Here is an 11,834-nt window from a genome sequence, read left to right on the forward strand (position 1 = left end):
GGATGTTTCAGCCAATTTATAACTTCTGAACTGTGCTGATAACTTACAGCCATTCAGATTCTTTTTACTTCAACTGCCCTTAGACTGACCAATAGCAGTACAAGCCTTGCATTCTTTTGATAAAGTTAATTTTAACTGCACCACAGGGCCTTACTACTTTAAGGCTTTGACGAATTTACTAGGCCTTACTTTATACAAGGCCTTACTATATCTTAAACTTTAATTAGGCTCTTAGCAACATGTAGCTTAATATCTAAACAAATGACAGAAAAACACTTGATCTAATCTTCATAGAGCCTTCAGCAAGCACCTTTATATCACAGACATAATTTCAGCTGTCACACCAGCATCTCAGCAGTCACGAGCTACCTGCTACCTAGAGGTATGTAGAAAAAACGTTTAAAGCTGTGTCTATGTCTGAATTGCCCAATGTCTCTGAATTGATTTGGAGGGTTCCAATTCAATTTGGAGAGATTAAAGCATCCTCCGATTCAATTCGGATTCAGAGATTTGGCCACCGAATTGGGCTGAATCTCCACTGAATCAAATCAGAGACCAAAGCTTCACACAGTCCTAGTAACCAGAAACCTACCTCAGGGAGTTGCAATCTGTGTCTGCACAAGACACTGACTGTGCAGTGGTCTGTGACTTCTGTGCAGTAGTGTTGCATGGCAGGAAGCATGATGTGATGTTACTGGGCAGTAGTCACAAGCTATTGCGCAGTCAGCATCATGAAAAAGCTGTTACTTGGCACGGCAATGCCATAACTCCAGTTACTGCATAGTACTTTAGTACTAGTTCATACAAATTATAAATGACTGTACAGTCAGTATGTTGTGTAGATGTGGCCACTGTGGTAGAGGGGAGGGGAGGCAGAAAAAGGGGGAAGAGCAAAAGGGAAGAGAAACAGAAAAACAACTGCTGCCACAGTTGCACGCTTGTATTGGCAGCATGGTGCCAGCAGGAAGTTGCTGCTGCCCGTTTGTGTTGCAGCTGACTTGGGTGATCAAAGCTCATCTTCATCTCTTTTATGACATTCAAATTAGACTGTGTGCTTTAAGTCTCTTGCTATAATGTATTTTTTTCAAATCTCAAATAATCATTATGATTATCTTTTTCTTATATGATCCTACCAGTATCTAGCACAGTAGGAGTTTGGTTCTTAGGGATGACAACAATATAAAGAATCAACAACTAACTGACTAATAAATAATAATCTCAAACTTAAAACAACAGCATTCTCTTGAAGACATGCATAAAACATTTTAAGATACAGGCATGAAGTGCAATTTTGGAAGGTAATGGTTCAAAAACTGTCCAAATACTTGACCAAATAAAAAATGCTCGCTTGTTCTGAAAATGTGTCAGTTTTGGGGTAATGTTCATTGGGAAGTTTTCTCAGCTTTATTGTGCAATTTCTGGGAGAAGAAAGAGCCAGCTTTATTGTGCAATTTCTGAGAGAAGAAAGAGCACCTCAGAATAGATTCAATGCCACAGCACTCGCAGGTCATGGAATATCAAAAGTTTGAATCCTTTAAATTGGGTTACTCCCAGATTAGAAAGAGATTTTGTATCTGATTTTCTGTCTTTGTCTTCTAATGACACCCATCTCCCTCCTACTCTTCTCACCCAAAATAGAAACATGTAAAAGAAAAAAAATCCTTGAAATTGTTGCAAAACAGAAATCTGTTGCCTTATTTTGGATGGTTCTATATTCACTTAATTCACTATATATGGATGGTTCTATATATATTTAATATACCACCATACAGTTTATTGCCTGGTATTCTTTCAGATGACATCATAAAAAGTACAATTCTGTCTATTTTGCGTGGACAATAAAAATCACATCTGTTTTTGCATGATTAATAGAGTCTGTTCCCCTGGAAGAAAGGTTCCTTTCCATCTCATAGAAGGAACATGATATATTAGGCTGGTGCCATTTTGGACTTGTCTATAGCTGCATTTCAGTGGTGTTCTAGTTGGTACTTTGGCACCTTATATCATACAAGAGTTTATATAATTATAAAATCTCACTGATGATTATTTTGCTAGGCACCTGTTGCTCAGCAAAACAGAACCCTTTGGTCCCAAGACTTGTTTTTGCGCCAATCCCTGCAGCCAAAAATAAAATCCTTGCATACTGCTCTGCATATGTTCTGTAGATTATCATCTAGTTGCAAAAGTAGGAGAGGAATTGCTTAATTTTTGGAAATCATGGAGAGGTGGGGCTATGAGTCAGTTTGTAAAACACCTGTTTATCTACTCCTGCCAGTTTAAAGAGAGCAACTCTGCAACAGGAGTCACTGCCAGCTGGGAGACCTATAGTCAAGTCAACTTCTAGACTTTGATTTGGATGAAGAAAAGGCCACAATGGGGGGATTGGCTAGTACAGAAAAGGTAAGAAAAAGTATAAAAGATTCTTTTTAACTGAGATGTGCAGGCAGAATGAGGGCAGCTTTAATTACAGCATGTCTCTGCTGCAAGATGTCTTGCTATTCGTCCTATACCTATTTATGTGAGGAATCGTTTTATACAATGTTTGTTCAATGGGTACCACTTGTGTTTGTTTTGTGCTTGTTCTAGACTACTTGTTGATTAATCAACAACACTGTCAAGTCAAAAGTTACCATGGTGATGGTCACAGTATAAAAATACATAGATAGTAAGAAATGACCCAAATTTTCATGCATTTTGAAGGATGTCCATGGGGATGGAGGAAAGGTTTAGAAGACCTAAGAAGCTAGTGAAAACTTCTAAGCATAGGTGTCAACATATGGTATAAAAGAATCCCTTCTTCCTAGGTGATATGTCTTAATGTTTCCTGTGAATTTATTTATTCCTCTGTCCTTTCTTGATTGGTAGTACAAGAGTGATGTTGTAGCCATGATGGTCCAGGAATTATGTGAGAGGCAAGAATTTTTTAGGGTGATATCTCTTATTGAACCAACTGTATAGTCAGGATAGAGTTAGAAAAGATTTCAAATGTGAGGCAAAAATGCCCGTAATGTCCCACTGAAGTTTCATAAGACCAATATAGATGTTTTAGTTTTCTTGTTTTGCTAGATTGCCTGCTGCTGTTTGTGCAATATTCAAAGCAGCTGCATAATTTGCAATGGGGGTGGTTTAAATTAAGTTCCAAGATAGGTTGAATAGTGTTTAAAACAGGGCCACAGTAGCTTTGGCTAAATGAAATCAATCGCATGAACAATGTCACTGCTTTCTGTCTTTTCCATAGCCACCAGTAGGTACAAGTTTCTAATTAATTTCAGTATCTTCTAGCTACAACCTCATTAACAATGAGTATATATTTTGATTCCTGATATATGAACATCAGAACACCAAAAATATCACACTCAGCCTCACAAAAAGTCTGAATTCTACAGATTGCATAATTTAATGGTTTCTGCAGAAGTTTTTTTACTTGTAGGTTTCTATTGGCCAAAACCATAAATTTAAAGGCTTGATTTTCAAAGATGGGCTATTTTTTGTGCAAACAATTGTATCTGCAGTTTTGTTCCTGTGGTTTAGTGCAAATGCAAATATTAGTAATTTAGACATTTAATTGTTAAATCTTGTGCTCAGAAACATAGAAATTGTATCTTCAGAAATGAATGGGTTGAGAAATCAACCTTCTGCATGGGAAGGATCACCAAACATTGCTCTTAAAATAATAAAATTATCAATCCTCCACAAATATGGTTGGTATTTCAAAGAAAACTCATAAAAGATCCCTTTGAAGACTTCCTTGATTACCTGATCTTTAGGGATTTGGTTCCTTATTGGATGAGTTAAAATTTAGCTTTTTTGGATACATCATGAAGGTAGATCCAGAGGCAAGAACTCTTCATAAAAAAAAGTCCAGCCGCCAGCCTAATCTAAGAGTTTTTAAAAAATATTTGTCCCAGTAGATTACTGATGCTGATATAACTAGGCGGTGCTTAGATTCCTAAAACCTATCCCCACAGAGCGTTTTATAGGTCAAAACTACCACTGGAATTGCTGCACTTGAATATGAATAGTCCAGTGTAAAGTGCAAATTTAACCCTAATTCAAGATTTTGTCAACCATAAAGAATGGCAACAGAATTCTTTGGTAGCTGAAATTTCTAAACTATCTTCAGTTGCAGCTTCATGGATAGTGTCTTTGAAGTATTCACTTCCGATTCATTAAGAAACCGACATATTGGTTCTCTATGAATCCCTACTTAGAATATCTTTTTTTCTGCATACTACTAGTTACATAAAGGCCAAAGCAAAAGGAACATTTTTCAGTACATTTGTGATAGGCAGTCTAGCCTGGAATGTAATGCATTATTCAAATTATGCTAGTTATGACATGACAGTCTATGAATTTACTTCGATTGGTGGAGAAAGTAGGTCAGATCCTACTGTATATTTTAGGCCTTTAGGTGGCACTTAGACACATAAATGCTGAAGTGTGACCCCATGCCACCCAACCATTAATATGTCCATCTCTGTAATAGTCTTAGTGTTAAGATGAAGGTGCAAGTCAAATAGCGGTGACAAGGAGAAGGGCCCACCCATCTTTTGTGCCAATAGTTTTTCAGGAATTTCAGCAAGGTAGAACAGTACACTTAGAAACTTAGATAATGAATAGGTAGACCAGTATCTGGCTCTGGCTGTCTCACATGTATATTGTCTCGTATTGATATGTTATCGATCACCATGCATTCTCCTCTTGAGTGGATCAGAAGATGCTGACTAACACAGCCATATTGATCATATAAACAGGCTTCTCCTTGGCCCTTTTAATGATTATGTGTAAGTGGAATAAATTATAATAAACAAATTGTCACCTCTTAAAGAGGAAGTATCCTTCAATTTATCCAGAATGGACAGGAAAAATGGTAGTTTGTCCAGTGGCTCCAGGAACAGCAGGAAGTCATGAGTCCATGTATCAGAACCAGAGTAGCAGAACCAGTCAAGAGTCAAGAATTCTTAGATAATCAATACCAAAACATTTAAGCAGATTAAGGAGCTGGCTAAGCTTAATCTGGAATTCATGTCTTTATTTCTGTCTATGTTCATTCCATGTCTTTTGTTTGTCATTTTTCAGCAGACCGAACCTTCTGCTTGTAACTTGCTCACCGTGAAAGTCATAAGAATGAAAAATGCACGGAAGGCAGACCTGTGTGAGTATCTTTCCCAAATTGTAACAGTGTGGAAGTGCTAGTTTTCATGTATAATCCAATTTATGCAACTTATCCCAAGTGTTTGAGTTTTTCCAAGGCTGCCCTGTCTTTTCTGAAGAAGAGACAGGGGAAAAAGCAAAGGGGAATGAAATCAGGAGCACAAGGCTGTTGTAGAAGAAGAGAGAAGAGACTCTTCTCCCTTTACACTTCTACTGGCCCAGTGCAGAAGTGTGAACTGGAGATTCTAGGATTTCTTTCAGAGGCAGAAAGATAGTTTCTTCCCACATCAAAATCCTGTGTGAGGGAAACCAAAATAGCTTATAGGAAGAGGAGAGACATGAGTACTACCCCAAACTACTTCTGGACCCTGGACCTTATTACTACATTTCTGATAAGCCCTGTCTATATGATGTAACCAAGCTTACCATATTTCCTCAAAAGTCCTCTTTATTTTCTTTCCTTAGACATCTTCAATGCTCTTTATCCCTTCTTTTCACCTGTTTTTCTTTATGGTAAGGGTTGCCTACAATTGGATACTGCCATTTTCGATACAAGAAGAGTTTTGGGTAAACAAATAGGCAATAGAAGAACCAGGATTACTGTCACCCTGTCCAAAGCTTATTCCTCTAGATCATGCTGCCTTTAAAAGTCATTATTTAATTAAAAAAGATAGCACTAGGATACCAGCCTGGAGTCTGGAACCATTATAGCGTAAGAGAAGTTATGCCTATGTAACAGGGGGGCCTGCTCGGGGCCGATCTCTGTGTGGCCCGACCACCTGTTCTTGGGCCAACCGCCCGCTTTCTTGCCTGCCATGCCTTGATCTTAATTGATTAATAAACTTGTTAATTAAGTGGGAGGCTGCCCATTTTCTGCCCTGATGCCAGGGGGTGCTATCTGTGGCTCCATTTCTCCCCTACACCACAGCCCAAGCCTCGCTGATGGCATCTAGGTGTTCCTGTCATCACCAGCCTCACACTGGGCCTCAGAATCCTTCTGACTGAACCTCAACCTAGAGTCCTCTCATCAGGCGGCCCCACCCACCTTCATACAGGCTATGCAGCTCCCTGAAGCCATTTTCCCTTTTGGGTGTGGTCCCCCTGGGGACATTTGGCTACCAGCCTTGGCCCACCTCCAGGCCAGTGGGAACCCCAGGCCCTCGGCTCTGAGGCATCCCTCGCGGTGGGCCCCTGGCCCTTTTGACTGGTTTGGTCCTGGCCCCAGCATGGGCCAGCCAAGGGTATTCTCTTGATCTGTACCGAGTCTCTAGCCCCTCACTCTCTCCAGGGGTCCACCCTCTGGGCCCTCCACATAAAAGGGTTACCTACCTGGTGGTGGGGGCTAGGGGTTAAGGTGCCCCAACCCACCTTTCACCAGGGTGATCACTGGCCTGGCATTTCCTGGGGGCTCCTGCACCACTGAGAGCCCCACCAGGCCACCCACTCCCAGCAGGGTGCAGTTTTAGGTTGTGCCCAGGACCAGGAGCCTCCTACCATCCCCTACAACTCCTCCGTTACATCCGAATGAAACTCAGCAGCCCTCTGGCCAGGCAGTGTTGTTGCCTGACCCCTTGCAGCTAAACTGGCCTGTTTATATGCGCAGCCCTGAACCTAAAATGGCAACAACACTGCCTCATTAGGCACCTGGTGGCTGCCAGCTCCAGGGCCTTAAAGTGGCAGGCACACGTAGTGCCCTGCCATAGCCTACCAAACTGCAGCCACTTCACCTTATTCTATGCAATGTGTACAAGTTACTGCCTGCAAATTAAAGCTGAAAATATTTAATCAAAAACTTCTCCAAGCTATTCACGTATAGTGACAATACACAATTACAAATAATGAGATGGACTACTACAAGGAAAAAGAAACCATACTCTAAAAAGAGAGCTTTACTGTATTGGGTGTTCTTCACATTTACTTCCTAAAGAAAAAAATTACAAGGTGCAAATGATAAAGAAGAAATAGAAACAACATTTTTTGAGGGAGAGGGAGAAGCTTAACCCCTGTGATGAAGGAAGCCATGGCAATGAACAAGGGTGGGGGGCTCCTCTATCAGTGTCCTTGGGGACTTCTTGCAGTGTTACTGTTTTGTAATGTTGAGATGAAATTGGCTTCACTAAAGTCAAATCCTTGTGTGTTGCACTGACTAATTGTACTCCCTCCTACACATTCTTGTAGATTGAATACCATTTCACCTATGAGCTAACTTGCACAGGCATAACATTTTAGATTCTTAAAGCCAGTCCCCTCAACCTTGATCCTCTTTTGTAGTCTTCTTCTCTGAAACTCTCCATTTTGCCTGTATCTTTTGAATATCTTGGCAACTAGTATACGCCTCCTTGCTAGGTAATGTGTAATGGTTTTGTATGTGTGTGGAATGCAAAAGTGTGTTGGCTTTTTATGCAGCATGTCATATTGCCAGTACAAAACTAATCTACTTTCCATTACCATCCTCAGATCCCTTTCCAGCTCACTCTCTTCAAAGCAGTATCTGATGATTTTTTCCCCAGGAGCTCTAACTTGTATTTGTTTTCTTCTTATATTCCTAATTTCTCAAGGCCTCTTCATATGACATATCTGTCCTAGCTGTTGATTAGGACTCCTGCCAGTTCAGTCTTCACATGTTAATTTTGTTACTGCACTGATTAGATCATTAATGGACATGACAAATAACATTGTATTAATACTAGTCATTCAATTCTTTCCTGTCAATTCCTGCCAGCTGGATACATTGTATTTATCATCACCATTTCTTCATTTTCCCTTTAGTAACTGTTCAGTGCCTATGGGAAGTGTTTTTATACAAGTCAATTTGAATTATTTATATGTTTTATATAGAATCTTCCAAGTATCTGCCTGTTACTGTACCTTTTCCCTTAGTGTCCAGATATCATGCAAATTAAATTTATTTATGCCAATTTACACCAGTTTATCTGTATATTACATCACCATTTGGTCATCTGTAATCAAAGAACGGCCAGCTAATATACCGTGCCCTGATATATTGGCCTATTAGTGTCATACACTGGTATACAATATTGCCACTAGGATGCTTCCCTCATATTTGTCATAGATTTAATGTTTGCCTCTTCTTGATGATACACAGTTGTTTAGTATACAGACACAGACAGATGCATGCCATGCTATCTGAAATATACCAGAGGAGTGGATTTTGGATCCAGGGTGGCTTAATTTTTTTTCTTTAAAATTTCTGCTCTGATGAAAAATGCAGACCTCCTCAACTGAAATGTTTTAAAAAACACATGCCAATTTACGAGCAGTAATTTTCAGTTGTTCAAGAGAACATTTTATTTAAAAATCATCTTGAATTTTTTTACTTTGAAAATTTTCTGAAATTTCAATTTGCAGAATTACAAAATTGTATTTTGGAATTGTGACACATGGCTGTTAATTTCATTTAAATGTTTTATTTTTATGGGGTTTTTTTATTATTTTTCATTCTCTCTTGGCATGGCAGTATCAGTAGATCATAATGTGGGTATAAACTATGTAACTGTGATCCTGGAACGAAAGATGTAAATTTCAAATGACTGTTTATCATTTGCTTGATGAATAGTGGTTAAAGGAGATTCTTATTGTGGCAGCTGAGTCCTTGCTCTATTGCTACTGTGTTGTGTTATTGGTTAGGTGTATTACCATGGGACCTAGGGAACCACAGCCCCATGGTGTTAGGAACTTTATAAACAAGACAAACAGATTATCATGTAAGTATAAAACAAGAGACAACAGATGGATGAAGACTGATGTGGGAGTAAACAATGGAAGGAAGTAGTGATATAAAATGAGTCAGCGTGGTTGACCTAGTTATGGGGGTATTTTCATGGATCCCTGACCAAGCATGAGGGGCACCATGGAAGTAAGCACTAAAATTTACAAGTGGGTGATGGAAGCTGCCATCATAGGCAGATTGGAGGCAGGGAGTGAGCACTCAATTTCGTAAGAATTGTGATAGGTAGAGTGGGAATAGACCATAAAGGGTCTTGAAAGTGAAGACAGTAATTTGTATTTCATGTGATAGAGAATGAAAAGCAAGTAGAAGCTTTCCAAGAGATGGGTGGCAAGGTCAAATCAATAAATAGGACAGCAGGGACCAACCCTTTTTTGGCAGGCATGCCACAAATTAAGCTTGTCCCTCACCCTGACTACCACTCCAATCCCCATCCCCTTCCCAATTAGCTGCTTTGCTTTCTGCCCGCTGTCCTTTCTGCCGCTATTCTGCCTGATCTGCTACATGCCACACACAGAAGCTGCCTGTTGCACTTGTGACGTATTGTAGGTTGGCCACCTGTGAGCTAGTACATAATCTTTCTGGCAACCTTATAAATGATTAGCAAGACCAACAAGGTTATATTTGTCTATGGAAAAGAAAGGATATGGCAATATTTGAGATACATCCTGGAAAAGCTACAATGAATGGTGCCTAGTGTTGTTGTGCAGTGGAAGGAATTTTGTCTGCCATGCAGGAGACCTAGGTTCTATTCCTGGACACAACATGTATGTATTTTCTGCCTCAGGCAGGCCATTGGATTAGATGACCTCTGGGGGGCATGTCCCAATGAACGTACACATGCAGTTTGAGGTGCTGCAAACCAGAAGTGGTGTGCATACTCCCATTTGCTGTGCTGCTAATTTGCAGTGCAGCGGGGCGGGGGGGTTTAAAGCAGGAAATATGATTTTTTGGAAACCGAGAGCAGTGTATTCCACCAAAAAGGGAGTCTGGTCAGCCAGAGTCATGCTCTGGCTGCCAGCCAGGTTATGAGCAGCTGGTTCAGCACCACTGCTGCTCTGGGGTGAGCCCCCAGAACCCCAGGTAAGGCTGCTGAGGCCAGCACAGACGCTGGCATCAGCCTCCCCTACCCCACCCAGGTCACTGATGCACACCAGAGCGTGCATGAAGGGGTGTGCCTGGGGACAAATAGCAGTGGCATGTGCTGCTGCTATTTTTCCCACAGGAAACGTGTGCCTTTGCATATGCATGATCGTTAGGATGCGCCTCGGAGGTCCCTTCCAGCTCTATGACTGTGATAGGAAAAGATGAGCCTTTGAGATGTCATGAAGCACATGCAAAGCTTAGACATAGCTTTAATGTTAAGAGTTAGAAAGAGGTCCATGATGAAGATCACTGTTACAGGCAGGATGGTATAAGACAGACAAATATCTGACTGCTGTGCTATTATCTTAGACATTACAAATTATTCTGATCAAGATATTTTGTGACTTGCATCACCTTCCTGTATTGCTCTCTGATGATACAGTATAATTACCTCCTAGTCCTACTTCTAAGATGCAAATTTATATGTGATTTATTCAATTGCCTAACAAATTGGCCTCAATCCCATAAATACGTGCCACTCTACCATGTGCAGTGCATTGTTCAACACCAGTGTGAATGTTGATGCTTACTGAATACTTTTTGGCATTACAAAACAATATAGCCTGCTTATGAGCTATGTTCTGCCAGCTTGACGCCTATTGCTATTATAAGCCTTGTGTATGCAGCATGTATCAACATGATAGCTTTTGTTCAATGACTGTAATTACAAGGTTTTGAAGCTTACTCATCAGGATAGTGTTCATATGCACATGGTGGTGGGGGGTAGATGTTATGTATGTCCTGTATATTCCTGTGAAATAATACCTCAGAGCTGAGGCCAGGAAGACTGTAGCATGTGCTTTTGAGAATCTTTTCTTCCATTTTCCCTTAACTGTATCTGGCAATGATAAGATATGGGAAGAAGCTATGTAGAAGTGAAGTACCTGTGAAGTAACACAGAGTGATTTAGTAACTTGTCTAAAGTTATCCAGTGAGCCTGTAGAAAAACTTAAAATAGAACCATGAGTTCTTTAATTTTTATTCTGTGTACATAAATACTATTATTTATCTGGTATATATAGTTGCACATGCATACTATATTGCACAGTAGCATGCAAAGGCCACCCAGAGAATAGCACCCCCACCCATTATGGGAAGGGGGAGGGCATGGGAAACAGTATTTTGTTTCTACTATAGGTAGCTAATTCAAGTTATGCTCACACCACTGTATACCAGCCAGGCTGAGGATCTGGACAGGGTCAATGAAGTTACCATTTGGGTTGCACCTCCACTTAATGATTTATTTTTATCTTAGAAAGGAGGGTAGGACAGTGTTCTCTGAACTTTTCCAGGTCTTCTGCTTCAGGGTATTTAGACCTTAGCTCCTTGCTGGAGTCCATGTGAAGTTTTCAACATTTGAGAAAGTTTGGCTTAAACCAGTCCTTCTCAAAAGCTTGTTTAGCAGCTGTTAGGCCCTATGGGACTGATAATACATTGTGTGTATTCTGGTGATTTTTAAAACTTCATAGAATCATAGAAGTAGGGTTGGAAGGGACCTTGTAGATATTCAAGTCTGACCCCCTGCCTGGGCAGGAGAAAAAAACTGGACTCAAATGAGTCCAGCCAGATAGGCAATAAAGATCCCCAGGGTAGGAGCCAGCACCACTTCCCTTGGAAGTTTTCCAGCTCCTAGCCGCCCTAACTGTGAAGTAGTTCTTACGGATGTCTAATCTAAACCTACTCTCCAATAATTTGTGTCCATTGTTCCTTGTCATGCCAGGGGGCGCTAGGGGAAACAAGGTCTCTCCCAAACCCTTCTGGTCCCCCTAGTGAGTTTATAGACAGT

The 11,834-nt window shown here is 40.5% G+C and overlaps 1 protein-coding gene across 1 annotated transcript in view; it reads left to right on the forward strand.

Moving 5' to 3' along the window:
- The first annotated feature begins 2,286 nt into the window (after positions 1-2,286).
- LOC109321622 (cytosolic phospholipase A2 epsilon-like) overlaps positions 2,287-11,834 on the forward strand; it is a 44,908-nt gene continuing 35,360 nt past the window's right edge. Inside the window, exons 1-2 of the mRNA XM_019552356.1 lie at positions 2,287-2,400; positions 5,080-5,155. Coding sequence (XP_019407901.1) covers positions 2,374-2,400; positions 5,080-5,155 — 103 coding nt within the window. The 5' untranslated portion in view covers positions 2,287-2,373. The remainder of the gene's footprint in view (positions 2,401-5,079; positions 5,156-11,834) is intronic.

This window comes from Crocodylus porosus, unplaced genomic scaffold, assembly GCF_001723895.1.
Source record: "Crocodylus porosus isolate Cpor-Errol unplaced genomic scaffold, CroPor_comp1, whole genome shotgun sequence".
Taxonomy (NCBI): domain Eukaryota; kingdom Metazoa; phylum Chordata; order Crocodylia; family Crocodylidae; genus Crocodylus; species Crocodylus porosus.